The sequence below is a fragment of the Hipposideros armiger genome, unplaced genomic scaffold, assembly GCF_001890085.2.
Source record: "Hipposideros armiger isolate ML-2016 unplaced genomic scaffold, ASM189008v1 scaffold_135, whole genome shotgun sequence".
Taxonomy (NCBI): domain Eukaryota; kingdom Metazoa; phylum Chordata; class Mammalia; order Chiroptera; family Hipposideridae; genus Hipposideros; species Hipposideros armiger.
In genome coordinates, this window is record NW_017731485.1 from 1,810,527 (window position 1) to 1,824,330 (window position 13,804).

Here is a 13,804-nt window from a genome sequence, read left to right on the forward strand (position 1 = left end):
CACCTTCATAATGGGTAAAGCTGGGAAAAGTGGCCTTCTGATGCTGAACCCAAGAATCGGGGCTTGCCATCCACCTGAGACGCCGCTGGCATCACCGTTCCCCCCACTGGATAGTGACGGAGGTGGGAGCAGAGCTGGATGTGGCCTTCCAGGAAGAGCAGAGTGGGAGACTGTGTCATTTCAGCAGCCCTGGGCAGGGGGCCCGAGTGTTAAATGAGTTAGTAATGGAGCTCCCTTGAGGGAAGCAGCCGGAGCTGTGCAGGGGCTGTTTGTCCCCCAACAGCACGTGGAAGATGGGGATGAGCTTTCCCAGATGTTGGGGGAGCATGGGGTTCAGCTCTGGGAGAACCGCTCTGGGCATCCTTGGGGTGTGTGAGGGGGATGCTGGCCTCAGACAGCAGTGGGCAGGGGGTTGCCACACGCTTCCCTGGGGTCATCCTGTTGCTGAAGCTGGAAGTGCGTGCTATACAGAGATGGTGGCTGCTTCTCTGAACAAAGGCCTCGTCACTGTTTATTGTTTTTAAAAAGCTGTACAGTTGTAGCCCAAACTGTTTCTGAACCTGTAGCTGCTGCATTCCTTCAAACTGCAGTCATGGCTTTGGGGCCGACTCGGGCGCTCTGGAGGCCCCCTGGGCCTCGCCGCGGTTCTGGCGCGTGTGCTGACAGCAGCCCCGTTTCCAGGTCGTGTACGAGCGCTGTGAGAGGCTGCGGCCCACACTCTTTCGGCTGGCGAGTGACACTGATGGCGACGACGATGCACTTGGTAAGGAACTTGTCTCTCGGCACGAACACAGGCACCTGTTGTCCCCTTGTGTTGCCAGGGACAAGATGGCATGGGCGTCAGGTGCCCTGGTGACTGGCCTGGGAAGGAAGGTCATTGCCGGGTGACTTAGAACTGATTTCCAAAAGGATCTAGGTGTGAACAATATGTCAGCAGACGTGAAAGCATAGAAAGGGGGGGTGGACTCGACCATGTAGGTTCGGTGTGAGGGAGCTGAAGAAAGAGAAGGTCCCGTGGAAGGCCCGAAGACAGGGTGACCGTCCCACACAGGCTGGAGGCAGCTGCCAGTGGTCACCGCAGAGGTCCCCCCAACCTGAGTGTGTGCCTTTGGGGGCGGTAGGTGACCTCAGGAGGCAGGCTGATGAGGGCTGGAAGGGGCAGTGGAGAATTGTAATACCTGCACGTGGGCAGCAAAACACTGAACTGGTTACGGCAAATCTCCAAGCCCGTGAGAAGGGGAGACAGTGGAATAAGGCCTGTGTGCTCTTCTCCTGTGAACAGCGAGCAGCTCGTGGCCAGTCTTTAGACCTTGTTCCATGTGCATTTTGAAGCAAGTGCTGAACATTCGAAAGGAATGAAACCATCCCTGATCAGGGAACTGGGCATTTCTCTCTCCAGCCATCTCTTACTGACCTTCTCTTGTTATTTCTTTAACAGATTGTTCTAAATCAGACTCAAAAAGAAAAGCCACAGTGCATTGACATGTAACTGGCTATTAGGTCGCTATATATATATATATATATATATAGAGAGAGAGAGAGAGAGAGAGAGAGAGAGAGAGAGAGAGAGAGAGAGAGAGCGAGCTTACGTCTTTTCGTGGGCGGCCCTCTGCGCTTCATCTCTCCTTATTTCTGTCATGAAGAACTTGGCCTTTGACCTATAGGGCTTCCTGTTCTGTTTTCCTTTTTTTTTTAGCTGAGCCATCCTGCCACCTGTTGGCAGCTCAGCGGCTGCTCACCTCGGGCCGGGAATCGAGCTGCTGTTGCTCAGAGCTCAAACTGTTGCACGAGCTCTTAACCAACTGAGCCCCTTGGCCGACATCCCCATGACATTCATCTCTCCTCCTGGCATTTCTCATGCACTGGATTGGGGCCGGGTCAGATTTGGGTTCAGTTGGGGTGGGGACAGGGAAGTGTTCAAAAGGCCCTGGCATCTGCTTCTGTTGTTTTTGTGCTGTAATTATTGTTGAAACTCATAACCTTTTTTCTCTGATTTCAGTGAAGTCAGAGGTAATCAAATTTGAAGTTTTAAGCAATTTGACATACCAAATAAAACACTTGCGAGGTGAAGTTAACCCCATGTTGTTGGTTTGCAATCTCCATCCAGTTAAAAAATAGGTTGGCTGAGTGGCTCAGTTGGTTAAGAGTTGGCTTGGAAGTGTGAGCTCTGGGCAGCAGGGCTGCCAGTTTGATTCCCACATGGGCCAGTGATGCTGCGCCTGAGCTGAGCTGTCACTGAGCTGCCAACAGGTGGCAGGATAGCTCAGCTGGTGTAACAAAAAGATTTCCTGTTCAATGGTGGGCTATGCCTACCCGCAACTAAGACTGAACTCAGCACCTTGAGCTGAGCTGCCACCCAGATGGCTCAGTGGATAGAGTGTGCGCTTTTAATAACAAGGCTGCTGGTTTGACTCCCGCATGGGATGGTGGCTACACCCACCCGCAACTAAGACTGAACACGGCACCTTGAGCTTAGAGGCCATGAGCTGCCGACGGGCAGCCAGATGGCGACTGGCGCCCTCCACAACGAAGATTGTAGAAAAACTTGGCCGTTCCCCTCCCCCAACTCCCCAATTAAAAAATTGGCAGGAACTGGTCATGGTTGGTCCCCCGTGGGAAGGACCCTCCTGGCCCCTGACCCGTGGCCCCTGCCTCTCTTCTGGCTGACTCCCCTGGGAGAGATTTTTTTATTTTGCAGGTAAACCGGAGCATGAAGTGCTCATGGAGATTTTGAAATTCAGGGCGCAGTTAGATGAATTACAGTAGTAGGTCCTCGGTTGAAGGAGCCACATTTCAAGTGTCGATCCATCATGTTGGGCAGTACAGACATAGGAGGTGAAAACATTTGGTTCCTGCTGCGCCCTGAGAACTGAAAGTATTGGGGTTCAGAGACTGACTAGTTCTGCTGGGGCCTGACCGTGTGATTTGGGGGCGGGGGCGTGGATCCACCCAGCCTGGCAGGGCCGGGTGACAGCTGCTCTGCAGGTGACAGCTGCTCTGCGGAACAGCCCCAAAAAGGCTAAGGTGGCTGGCAGCCGAACCAGGGCCCCGCTTTTCCCCCCTCAGCGGAGATCCTGCAGGCGAGTGACTTCCTCACGCAGGGCGTCCGGCTGTACAAGCAGGTGATGGAGGGCCGCGTCAGCGCTGGGAACACGGCGCCCAGCGCCGTGGGAGGCGCGCCTGTCTGCAAAGGTACGTGCAGAGCCAGTCCCTGCCCTCTGCCTGGGGCAGCCTGCAAATCCCAGAAAAGAAGGGATCCTCAGAATATTCTGGGTGTGGTGTAGAAATGAGAGAACTTGCCCTCTTCCCTTTCCTGAGAGAGCTGGGTTTATCAGCATCCTGAGCTGACCTCCAGGCAGGACCCCAGTCTTGGCTGTAACAGGAGCAGGTGGCCACAGTGCCCCCAAGTTTACTTGCCTCTTGTCGCTGGAGACCAAACACACGCCCTTCAGTGCTTCCTTCTTGCCAGGCTAGCCACGTCAGAATCACCTGGAATACTGGTTAAAATGCAGATTCTCGGGTCCCCGCCTGGACCTGCTGAATCAAGACGGCTTGGAGCTGGGCTTGGGGGTCTGTGTGTTTTTCACGCTCTCCGGGCTGCAGTCAGAAGCCTCCAAAGGGCTCTGAGCTGGAGAAGCTAGCCTGCCGCTGTCCAGGGTGACTGGACCAGCAGAGGACCCTGGTTGCTGGGATGGGAGGGCACCCTCGTTCCAGGTGCCAGCTGAGGCCGAAGGTTCTGGGGGGTGTGGTGCGTGAGCCAATGGGATGTCTTGATTGGGAGGAGGCCTGAGGGAGCTGACAGCTTTGAGTGGGCCTTGCCCTCGTTCCGATGGACTTACCTTCCTAACTGCCCTCTAGTTTTTCAGAACCCAGCAGGCTGCACGAGGAACTGCCTGATTGACTTGGAGGCGGACGGTGGGTCTAAGCAGGCTGGGACTGGGACACCATCTCTGCTTCACCAGGACCTGGCAGCCCTAGGTGAGGGTGGGTGTGTGGGGAGCCAGCCAGAAGGCCCTGCTCAGGGAGAGGGCAAGCCGCCTCCCCTTGGGGAGAAGACGCCTGTTTCTAGAGGGACTCGGGTATACGGGAAGTTCAGACAGGTCCTCTGCATTTAGTCCCAGACTTGCCCTCAGTGACTGAATGACCTCGGGCGACTTGCTTCATCAGGCTTCCTCAGTGTTCTAGAAAGGTGGGCATGGTGGCGAGCGCCAGCTCCCATCAGGTTGAGTGACTGGTGTGCCTCTCGCTCTTCTGTCCTTACAGGACTCAGTGATGGTCCAGCTACCAACAAGGTAAGGCAGCTCTTGGGAGGGGAGGAGCGGGGGTGGGGGGAGGTCCCTGGAAGCACCCCAGGAGGGCAGTGCCCCCTGGGTTGGGGGGGTCAGTAGAGGCTACAGCACAGCCTGGGGCGCGTGTGGAGTGGAGGCCAAAGCCTCTTCCTTCCTCAGCTCCGTCTGGCACGAAGCCCCAGAGGGAGCCCCGTTTTGCCCCTCCCTGCCCTCTTCAGTGGTGCCCAGGTGCCTGCGTCCTGAAGGTCTGCTCAGTGGCTTTGGTGGGGTCAGCAGAGCCAGCTGTGGTGTCGGCATGGCTCATGGTCATGCATACCTTGCCTTATTTTACCCATTCCTGGTTTGACAGGCTGCCAGTCAGAGTTGCTGTGAGGAGAAGCCGAACCCCGCCAGCCCCACCACCGGCACCCCGCCAGCTGGAGGCGGGCAGAGCCCATCAGCAGAACAGAGCCTGCTGGACCTCCTGTCCCCACAGCCACCTTCGGGCTCTCTGTGAGTCATGGGCAGGGGACAGGGAGAGGGCTTCCGTGTGCAGCTCCTCTCAGTGCACTGGGGCCTGGGGGTCCCTGGAAGCCGGCCAGAGACCCCTCCCCGTGGAGGGGCTTCTTAGGTGCCTCCCCTCGTTTCTTCCCATCCTGAGCCAGGAAGGTGCATGCTTTGGCCAGGGCCTCTGCAGACGGGTTTGCTTAAGGACTGGCAGCAGCAGATGATGGTTTTGGTGTTTATAGGTTGGGTTTTTGTGTTTTCCTGATTACGATGTAATTTGAAATTAAGCAAAATTTCATCACTAGAGAAGTAGTTAACTTAGAAGGTCCCACATCACCCTCTAAAGACAATAATATTCCTTCACTTTTTTTCTGTCCATGTAGTAACATGTTACTGTGCTTACTTTTGCACAAATGGGGGTCATAATTTACAAACTACTACAATGTGGTTTTTAATATCACTTAATATCTTTGGCACACTTCATATCAGTCTATATAAATTTACCTCATTCTCTCTTAACAGTTCTATAATAATTCACATACACACGTACTACCCGTATATGTAATCATTTCCCTCATGTGGATGTTTCCGTAGCTTCTACTCTGGAGGCGTTTGGGGAGCATTTTTACAGTGCAGGCTCCGAGAGGTGGGCGTGCTCCCAGGTGTGAACATAAACAGTTTCCAGGATCCTGTCCTGTTCCCTCTGGAAAGGTGGGAGCCGTTTGCCTCTCCCACACAGCCTGTGGGAGCCCGTGTCCCTGGCGAGACCACAGGGCTTGGTGGCAGTGGAGGTCACTCTGTCCCACCCACGGGGCGTTTCTTTCCAGTTCACTTTTCCTAACCGCTCGGGGGGATGGGGGATGGAGGGCAGCCATCATTCCAGTTCTGGTGAGTTACTTCTGTCTGGACTTGAGTTTTCTAAAAATGCTTTCAATTTGTATTCCAAATGGGCAAAATCATGAAGTATGAATGAGGTGGTCAGTGTAATTGGTGTTAACCGCCTTCCTGGCTTATGTCCCTCTAGTGGTCACATATGGGAAGAGAACCTAATAATTAGTAGCTCATTTATTGCCCAGGTGCCTGCGTCCTGAAGGTCCACACACCACTAAGTGCTTTTCGGACATTTTCCCATTTCATTCTTATGACAGCCGTGTGAGGTAGATATTAGATTATTCCCATTTTATAGAGGAGAACACTGAGGCATAAGTCAGAATACTTGGGGCCAGCCGAGTGGCACGTTAAGAGCCGGCTTGGGACGCCAGCTCTGAGCAGCAGGGCCCCGGTTCGGATCCCACATGAGGGCCGGTGACACTGCCCTCTCCAGCTAAGATGCTGAACAGCAGCTCAACCTGGAGCTGGCGACAGTGTAGGCTGCAGCCCCTGCTGCAGTGGGCTGCTGTAAGCTGTGTGGCCAGCAGCCAGCATGAGCGGCCGTCCAGTAGCCGGCGACCAATCTGCCTCATCCGGCAAGAGCACAATGATAATACCAACATGGGCCAGTGAAGCCACGTCCTCCACAACTAGACTGAAGAACAAAAGGATAGCAACTTATCTGTTCCCTCCCCCAATTCCCCAATAAAATCTTAAACAAAAAAAAAATAAGTCAGAATACTTGTGTAAAGTCATACAAGTATAACTCTTAAGACACACGCATTTCTTTTTTCCCTTATCTTATTCACAAAGCCTAATCACAGATTCCTGGAATTCTCTACTATTTTTGCCAGTCTTGATATATTTATTTCTTTGCAGGAATTATATTCCACAGAAAAGTATCCCTGAGGAAGTACCACCAGGTACTAAGTCATCCCCAGGCTGGTCCTGGGAGGCTGGCTCGTTGACTTCGTCCTCGTCTTCCCAGAATGCACCTCTAGCTCAAGTGTTTGTCCCTTTGGAGTCTGTCAAGCCCAGTAAGTAGTTTCACCATTTTGTCCCTTTCTTTGTAGTAGATGCCCAGCTCTATCCACCCTGGATTCAGAGGGGTGGCTCTTAAACTGGGGGTGATGAGTGGTAGAGGTTTTGCCGGGGGGCAGTGGCTTCCGGTCTCTTAGCTGATGATTTTTCTTAATGTTTCTCTGCCTTGGGGCCAATACTGAAGGCAATCGGGAGGCACGGCTTCATGGAGGCTGAGTGGAATTCGTGGGAATTCAGGAAGGGAACATTGAGTGTGGTCTGTAGTGACTCAGAAGAGGTGGGGTTACAGGGAGGGAAGGCTTTGGCTGCTGACCCTCTTCGTCTGGGGGTCCCCATCAGAGCAGGGACGTAGACACCAGCCCCTTACAGATGGAAGGAGAGCGGAGGCCGCTGCACTGGCGTGTGAGCAGCAGTGACCGCACTTCAGACCCAGGGCTCAGGGCCGCACCGAGGCTGGCGTGAGGCCTCGTTCAAAGGGCCCTGGAACCAGGCAGCGAGTGGAGAGGCCTTGGCACACTTACTTGGTTCATTTTTGACTTAACAATGATCCATGTTCAATATCCATTGCCTGGTTGTGATAATTGTACTGTGATGACATAAAACGTTAGCATTGGAGGAAATTGGGCGAAGGGTATGTAGAGAGGGGGTGGTCTCCTGTGTTAGTTTTGTAACTTGATAAATCTGAAATTACTACAAAACCAATTAAAAGCAAAAATATACATGTTCAATGCAGAAGTTTTAGAAAAGATAGAATAGAGCAGGAAATTAAAATTTCCTGTCCCATTACCATCCAGAAATGGAAGTTCTGTTAATGTCTTAATGTACTTGCTTATCCCTGTACATATGTGCATATGTTTTTAAATTAGCTAGCACCATGGTACATGCAGGCTGCTTTCTCCTGCTTTAAGTACTGTTATAAGCCATAGCTTTTTTTCATGCCCTTATGTTCTTCAGAAACTTGATTTATTTTTTTAATTCATACGTTATACTACTAAAGAATTGTTGTCACTCATTCAGTTCCTTTCTGAAGGATAATTTGTTTTGTTGTTTGCTGTTAAAAAGTGCTACAGTGAACATCCCTGGATACCCATTTTTAAAAACTTAACTGCTGGGTGTAGACACTTACAAATGTTTGATCTACATTATCAAGTTCCCTTCCAGAAAGGTTTTCTTAGCCCCGTAACTCATGGGTGTCAGTCTTTCGAATCTTCGGCAGTTTCATTATTTAGCTGTATTTTCATAATGTGCGTTTTGATAAGTGACGTTTGGCATAAGATAAGGATTTGTGAAAATGTTTTTCCAGATCGATAGCCAGTTGTCTGCCAGTTGTTGAACCAGCCACTGATTTTGAAATACATGTTTTTTAAAATGTCACAGCTCATTCGGATCTCTTCTACACGCTCAATTTTGTACCACTTTGCTTGACTGGGTGGTTTTGTTCTCATCTGAGTATTTGTTAATGCAAGTAGTCCTACTGCCTTCTTTTTTAATAGTCTCATGGGGTTTTTTTCCACAATCCCTTTAGGATTTCCATTAGGCTGCCAGTAAACCTATTAATTTGAAGAGCTATACTGTTTTACAGTTTTGTGAAGTTAATTATAGGAGGGGTATGTGTGTACTTACACAAAAGAGACTAGAAGGGAACAGGCCCAAATGTTAACAGTCTTTATTTCTGGGTGGAATTAAGGGTGTTTTTATTTAATTTTTTGATGCCCCGTATTTTCCATAGTTTTCAGGTATTATTTAATTGTAATTCTGTCTCCCTTTTGAAAAGTCTGGTTTAAACAAAGGAACGGGTGATGTGCCTATAGACGATTGGGTGGTGGGAGAGGTCAGCTTGGAGGTCACAACGTCCGCAGGAGGGACGAGGCTGGGCCTGCGCTGCAGCACCGAGGGTCAGGTGCACGGGCGGCTCGGAGCGGGGCCAGCAGCAGTGGTGGGCGTGCTGGGGACGGTACAGTGGGGACTGCAGCGACGTTCAGCTACCCTTCCGGTTGGTCCTTCTCTGCCAGGCAGCCTGCCTCCCATTGTCGTGTATGACCGGAAGGGCTTCAGGATCCTGCTGCACTTCTCCGAGACGGGGGCCCCCGGGCACCCCGAGGTGCACGTGCTCCTGCTGACCTTGATGAGCACGGCTACCCAGCCCGTCTGGAACATCTCCTTCCAGGTGGCCGTGCCAAAGGTGAGTTGCCAAGTACCGGGTGCTTTGCTGGGACCTTACCCATTAGGTGGAAGGGTCGGCATCTTCGCTCAGTAGTGTAAGAGAGGATCGGCTCATTTAACTGGGATTCCTGAGTGGCTGGCTTCCAGTCTGGCTGGATCCAGGTGGATTCTTAGCTGATCCCTTAAGAACCTCTCTTCCCACCTCCTGACTTTGCTTTTCTTGTTGGAGCCTGCTCCTGGTGGACCCCACAAAGCAGGAGCATGGCTGCCAGCAGCTTCACGTCACAGGGTCTGTAGTCCCTTCTCTCTAAAGAAGCCGGCACCCGTACCAGGCATGTGGGCTGATTGCCCATGAAAGGGGGTTGGCACTGTGCTGTCATTGGCGGACTGGGACCAGCACGGTGTTCGGTGCTCTGGACAGTCTGGATATCGGGTCCAGCCCTTTCCAGGGAAAGTAGAGCCCCCTGATAATGGCCACAGCAGAACCCCAGGGATCGGGAAGGGGCCTGTCCTGAAGGAGGGATTCAAGGCAGATGGAAATAAAGGCTCGTGTTCGCTAAGCCTCACGGTGCTCGTGTGGGGCTTGTACTGCTCTCCTAAGCCTAGGACTCAGAAAGGTTAACGCTGTGCCCAAAATCACAGAGCTGGTAAGAGGCAGAGTTAGGATTCAGTGCCCGGCGTGCCCTCGCTCTTTCTGCTGCCGCAGGTCTGTGGAAGGGAGGCCTTTCAGGTCCCTGTGGGCACTCGGGGTGGTGGTCAGGCTCACGTGCCCCCTGCTGTCCTCATGGGAACTGGCGTGGACCAGGAATGACTGTGTGTGTTACGCCCCGACAGTCAATGCGAGTGAAGCTGCAGCCGGCGTCCAGCTCCAAGCTTCCTGCGTTCAACCCTTTGGTGCCTCCAGCTGTGATCTCGCAGGTGCTGCTGCTCGACAACCCACACAAGGCATGTTCCCGTGTTTGACAGACAGCAGGGAAGTGGGCCCAGCTCCGGGGGCCGCATGGTCGCTGGACAGGGGTGGGCTGAGGCCTTGCGCGGACATCTCCAGTGGTTGGGAGTGCTGGTGGCCTGTTCCCCTGCTAGGGTCTGTTTCCCCCTGGGGCTTTTTGAAAGAAGATCTGCGACTGGACTGTCATGGCTGGGAACCAAGGGAGTGACAGAAACTCCCCAATGCCTCTGAAAGGGTGAGGTCGTCCATTCCTCGCCACCTCTGAGCAGGAATGCACAGTTGTGGGAGGTTCCTAGGATGTGTGCCCAGCTGTGCTGTCGTGCCTGGGATGCCCTCGCCTGGGCTCCTTGGGGACTACTGGGTGGGAACCTTGACTTGGGCTGGTCTTCATCGCTCCTACTAACGTGCCATCTCCTGTCTTTGCCCAGGAGCCCATCCGGCTACGGTACAAGCTGACATTCAACCAGGGCGGACAGCCTTTCAGCGAAGTAGGAGAAGTGAAAGATTTTCCTGACCTGGCGGTCCTGGGTGCAGCCTAACTTTCCAAGACACACCCGCCAGTCAAGGTCGGGCCGTGTGACTGCCGCCTCCATGGGACCGACCATGGTGACCTTGTGCAGAGTGCTTGGAGCTGCTGACGTCTGCTCTGCATGCCAACCTCTGACTTCCTGTAGACACCGTGTGTGGGTGTGTGTGGAGCAGTTTGGGGTGTGCACAGTGGAAAGTGCTGAGCCTTTCTGAGCACCATCTGCTCCAGTCACGTCTGTTTCTGCATGTGGGGGACACTGATCTCCCTGCCCAGGGTTGGGGTTTTCTAAGCCAAAGGTGTTGTGTTTATTTTTGTGTGTTGTTATCTTTTCAATCATCCACTCTGTGCCTTGTCAGCCTTTGAAAGTCTTGGGTGCTCCCAGGCTGCTGTTCTCAGGGACCTTAGAAGGGGCCTGGTTGGTCTTGGGGCCGAGTGGCTTCCGGGGCACTCCCTTCCAGGAAGACCTCAGCTCTGTTTCCACTAGAGAGTGCTGCTTGCTTGTGCTTGGGAAGACCTAGGTGGGATGCTTGCTGCTGCACTGTGCCTTCTCCAGGCGAGGGGCCGCCACTAGACCCGAGGACCACACTCGGGTGGCCAGTCATGTTCCTCACCACTGTGCCTAAGCGTCAGCCATAGAGGGACCTCCAGGGCAGGGAAGGCAGGTCCCCAGCCTTCCTAGGGCCTCGGGTTCCATGGGTTGGGCAGCCTGTCTGGGCTCTCACTCAGGACCCTCATCCTTTGTCCACAAGCATTAACTTAGAGCCCTTTGATGGTGACACAGTACCAGTCACTGTAAATCGTAGCTGGCAGGCTCCCCCTGGTCTGTTGCCTTCACAATCCATGAGGAAAACTGTGAGCATATAGATGTGAAAAGAGCTTAGCAGTGATTTCAGTGGTGACGGAATATTGAAAGTCATTCAATAAATACCTGTGTAGCAAATACACCTTGTGGAGTTTTGAGTAAGTGGAAGATGCAAAGCCCGTTGCTGTAGAGATGGTGGACTTAAGGGAACAGCGTCTGGAGGAAGGGAACCCCGACTGCTTCAGTGAACTGACAGGCCCTGAGGCTCTGACCAGGCTGGAGAAGAGATGGGGGTTTTGTTACACTCACGGTGTGAAGGGAAATTCAGGTTTATAATCAATACTGAGCACCTACTATGTGCTGGGCACTAGGTGTATGTTTTACAGTCCTGGTTGGTTTGAGGAAGGCTGAGATGGCCTGAGGGAGGATTTGGTCTCACACTGCAAGGCTCTGTGGGGCTCCTGGCCACAAAATCCGGCCCGTCGGTCTGGTCTTTCAGCTTCTGCATATAGTTGGAAATCCCCCAACATTAACCGGGGTGGAAGCTGCAAAGATAACCCACGTGTGCAAATTTTTAAGCAAATGTGTAAACTCATGAAACATGATGGGGTGATTTCTTCCTTTGGCGTAAGGCCCAGAAGATTGGTTTTAATCTGATGTCACTTTTATGTTCAGATGTGTATGTTCTCGCTGTTTCTTAGTCTTTAGGGGGAACAGTGCCACCTGTGAAGAACTTCCATCGTTAAGTGGCCGCATGAGATTCACACACGATAGGCTTTTCTCCCACTGCTCAGAGGTGAATTCGTGTCTCCTGGGTGTGGGGCCCTGATAGGGGGGTTCGAGGGCAGGGGTCTTGAATGTGGCCTTGGTTATGCTCTCTGTGCCTCATTGTCATGTTCAGTGACCACTCAACATTTGACCAGCTGCTGTCGCATGGCGGATGCAGCGGTGACAGGGTCCCTGCCTGCTGGCCCCTCCGCTCTGGTGGGGATGTGCCTGGATCAGTGGTCTTCCTGTCCTGCACTCTTCCAGCACCCTCCTCTGGACCCTTCCTCTGCTCTCCCTGGTGCTGTGTCCTCAGGGCTTAGTCCTTAGGAATTTCCTGAGCACAGCAGGGCAGTTCACCCCTAGGTGCGTCCTAGACCTCCATCTCAAGCTTCTGCCTCCAGGCTGACATCAGGTCTGTGTTTCAGGCCGGCAGTGGATATCTTTATCTGGAGGGTCCACTGTTGCAGCACTGCAGATGCTTAGAATGGAACCCACATTCTCTTATTTGAATAGGCATATAGATAACAGAATTAAGAGTCCAGAAACCCTTTTTTTTTTTCACTTGATTTTTGACAAAAGGTCTAAAGGCAATTCAGTGGCGAAAGGAAAAGCTTTTCAACAAGTGCCCCTGGGATGGTTATATTAGTATGTGTGTGCGTGCGTGCACACACACACACACACACACACACACACACACACACACACAATGAACTTAGACCTTTACTTCACACCATACACACAAAAAAATGAACTCAAACTGGATCACAGACCTAAATGTAAGAGTGAAAACTTCTAGAAGAAAATTTAGGAGAAATAATTCATGATCTCGAGTTAGGTAAAGATTTACATTCAACAAAAGTATGATCCATTAAAGAGAAAATGATCATGGACTTTTTATCAAAATGAAAAACTTGTGCACCTCAAAAAACTAAGAAAATGAAAGGACCAGCTGCAAACTGGAAGAAAATATTTGCAAACCATATCTTTAATAAAGGAATTACAGAGTATGTAAAGAATTCTGACAGCTCAATACTATTAAAACAAGCAGCCCCATTTGAAAAGCAGACGATTTAAATTTCACCAAAAAAGATGCGTGGCTAATACATGAAAAGTTGGTCAGTATCATTGGTTATTAGGGAAGTGCAAGTTAAGTGACAATGATATGCACTGCATACCAAGTATTGGTGAGGCTGCAGCGAGTGGAACCATCAGACATTGCTGGTGGTAACAAAATGGTGTATAGGTACTTAATACGTCAAGTTCCTTACAATTTGGCAATTCTGCTCCTAGGAATCTACCCAAAAGGAATGAAAAGGTGTCCACAAAGCCATGCAATTTGTAGCAGCATTATTCATATTGGGTTGTCAGAAAAGTCATGACTCATTTTTGCAACGAAAGCCAAAAAATACGTCGTGACTTTTCAACAACCCAATAATATCCTTAAACTAGAAATGGCATACGTGCCCATCAGGTGGTTGGGTAAAATGAGTCGTATCCACACAATGGAACACCACTGTTCAGCGACATAAAGGAACAAACCACTGATACATGGTTCAACACGGGCGGACCGCAAAAACACGCTCAGTGAACGGAGATGCAAAGGCCTACGTGGTGTAGCATTCCATGTATCTGAAATGCCCAGAAAGGTGAATTTATAGAGCGGTTAGTGGTTTCCTAGGACTGGCTGAAGCAGAGATTAAGTGCAAATGGGCAGGAAGGAACTTTTTGGGCTGATGGGAATTTCTTGTGGATTTCCCACAATGCTCCAGTTACTAAATTGAATTGTATACTTTCATGTCCCGCAAATGTATTACTCAATAAAGGTGCCGCAGCCCATCTTAAAACATTGGGGAGAACTATTACCTGTACGGGCTTAGACTAAACACAGATTTAAGCGCTCAACAGGC

The 13,804-nt window shown here is 51.5% G+C and overlaps 2 protein-coding genes across 2 annotated transcripts in view; both read left to right on the forward strand.

Moving 5' to 3' along the window:
• GGA2 (golgi associated, gamma adaptin ear containing, ARF binding protein 2) overlaps window positions 1–11,269 on the forward strand; it is a 40,690-nt gene extending 29,421 nt beyond the window's left edge. The window contains exons 8-16 of the mRNA XM_019649812.1: window positions 667–763; window positions 3,067–3,192; window positions 3,859–3,978; window positions 4,264–4,292; window positions 4,639–4,781; window positions 6,525–6,682; window positions 8,699–8,868; window positions 9,684–9,794; window positions 10,227–11,269. Of these exons, the coding sequence (XP_019505357.1) occupies window positions 667–763; window positions 3,067–3,192; window positions 3,859–3,978; window positions 4,264–4,292; window positions 4,639–4,781; window positions 6,525–6,682; window positions 8,699–8,868; window positions 9,684–9,794; window positions 10,227–10,337 (1,065 nt within the window). The 3' untranslated portion in view covers window positions 10,338–11,269. The remainder of the gene's footprint in view (window positions 1–666; window positions 764–3,066; window positions 3,193–3,858; window positions 3,979–4,263; window positions 4,293–4,638; window positions 4,782–6,524; window positions 6,683–8,698; window positions 8,869–9,683; window positions 9,795–10,226) is intronic.
• Window positions 11,270–12,676: 1,407 nt separating this feature from the next.
• Window positions 12,677–13,804, forward strand: part of LOC109386591 (uncharacterized) — a 9,437-nt gene continuing 8,309 nt past the window's right edge. Inside the window, exon 1 of the mRNA XM_019649920.1 lies at window positions 12,677–13,804. This exon is cut by the window's right edge and continues 1 nt beyond it. The gene's annotated coding sequence lies outside the window, so the exon portion shown is untranslated.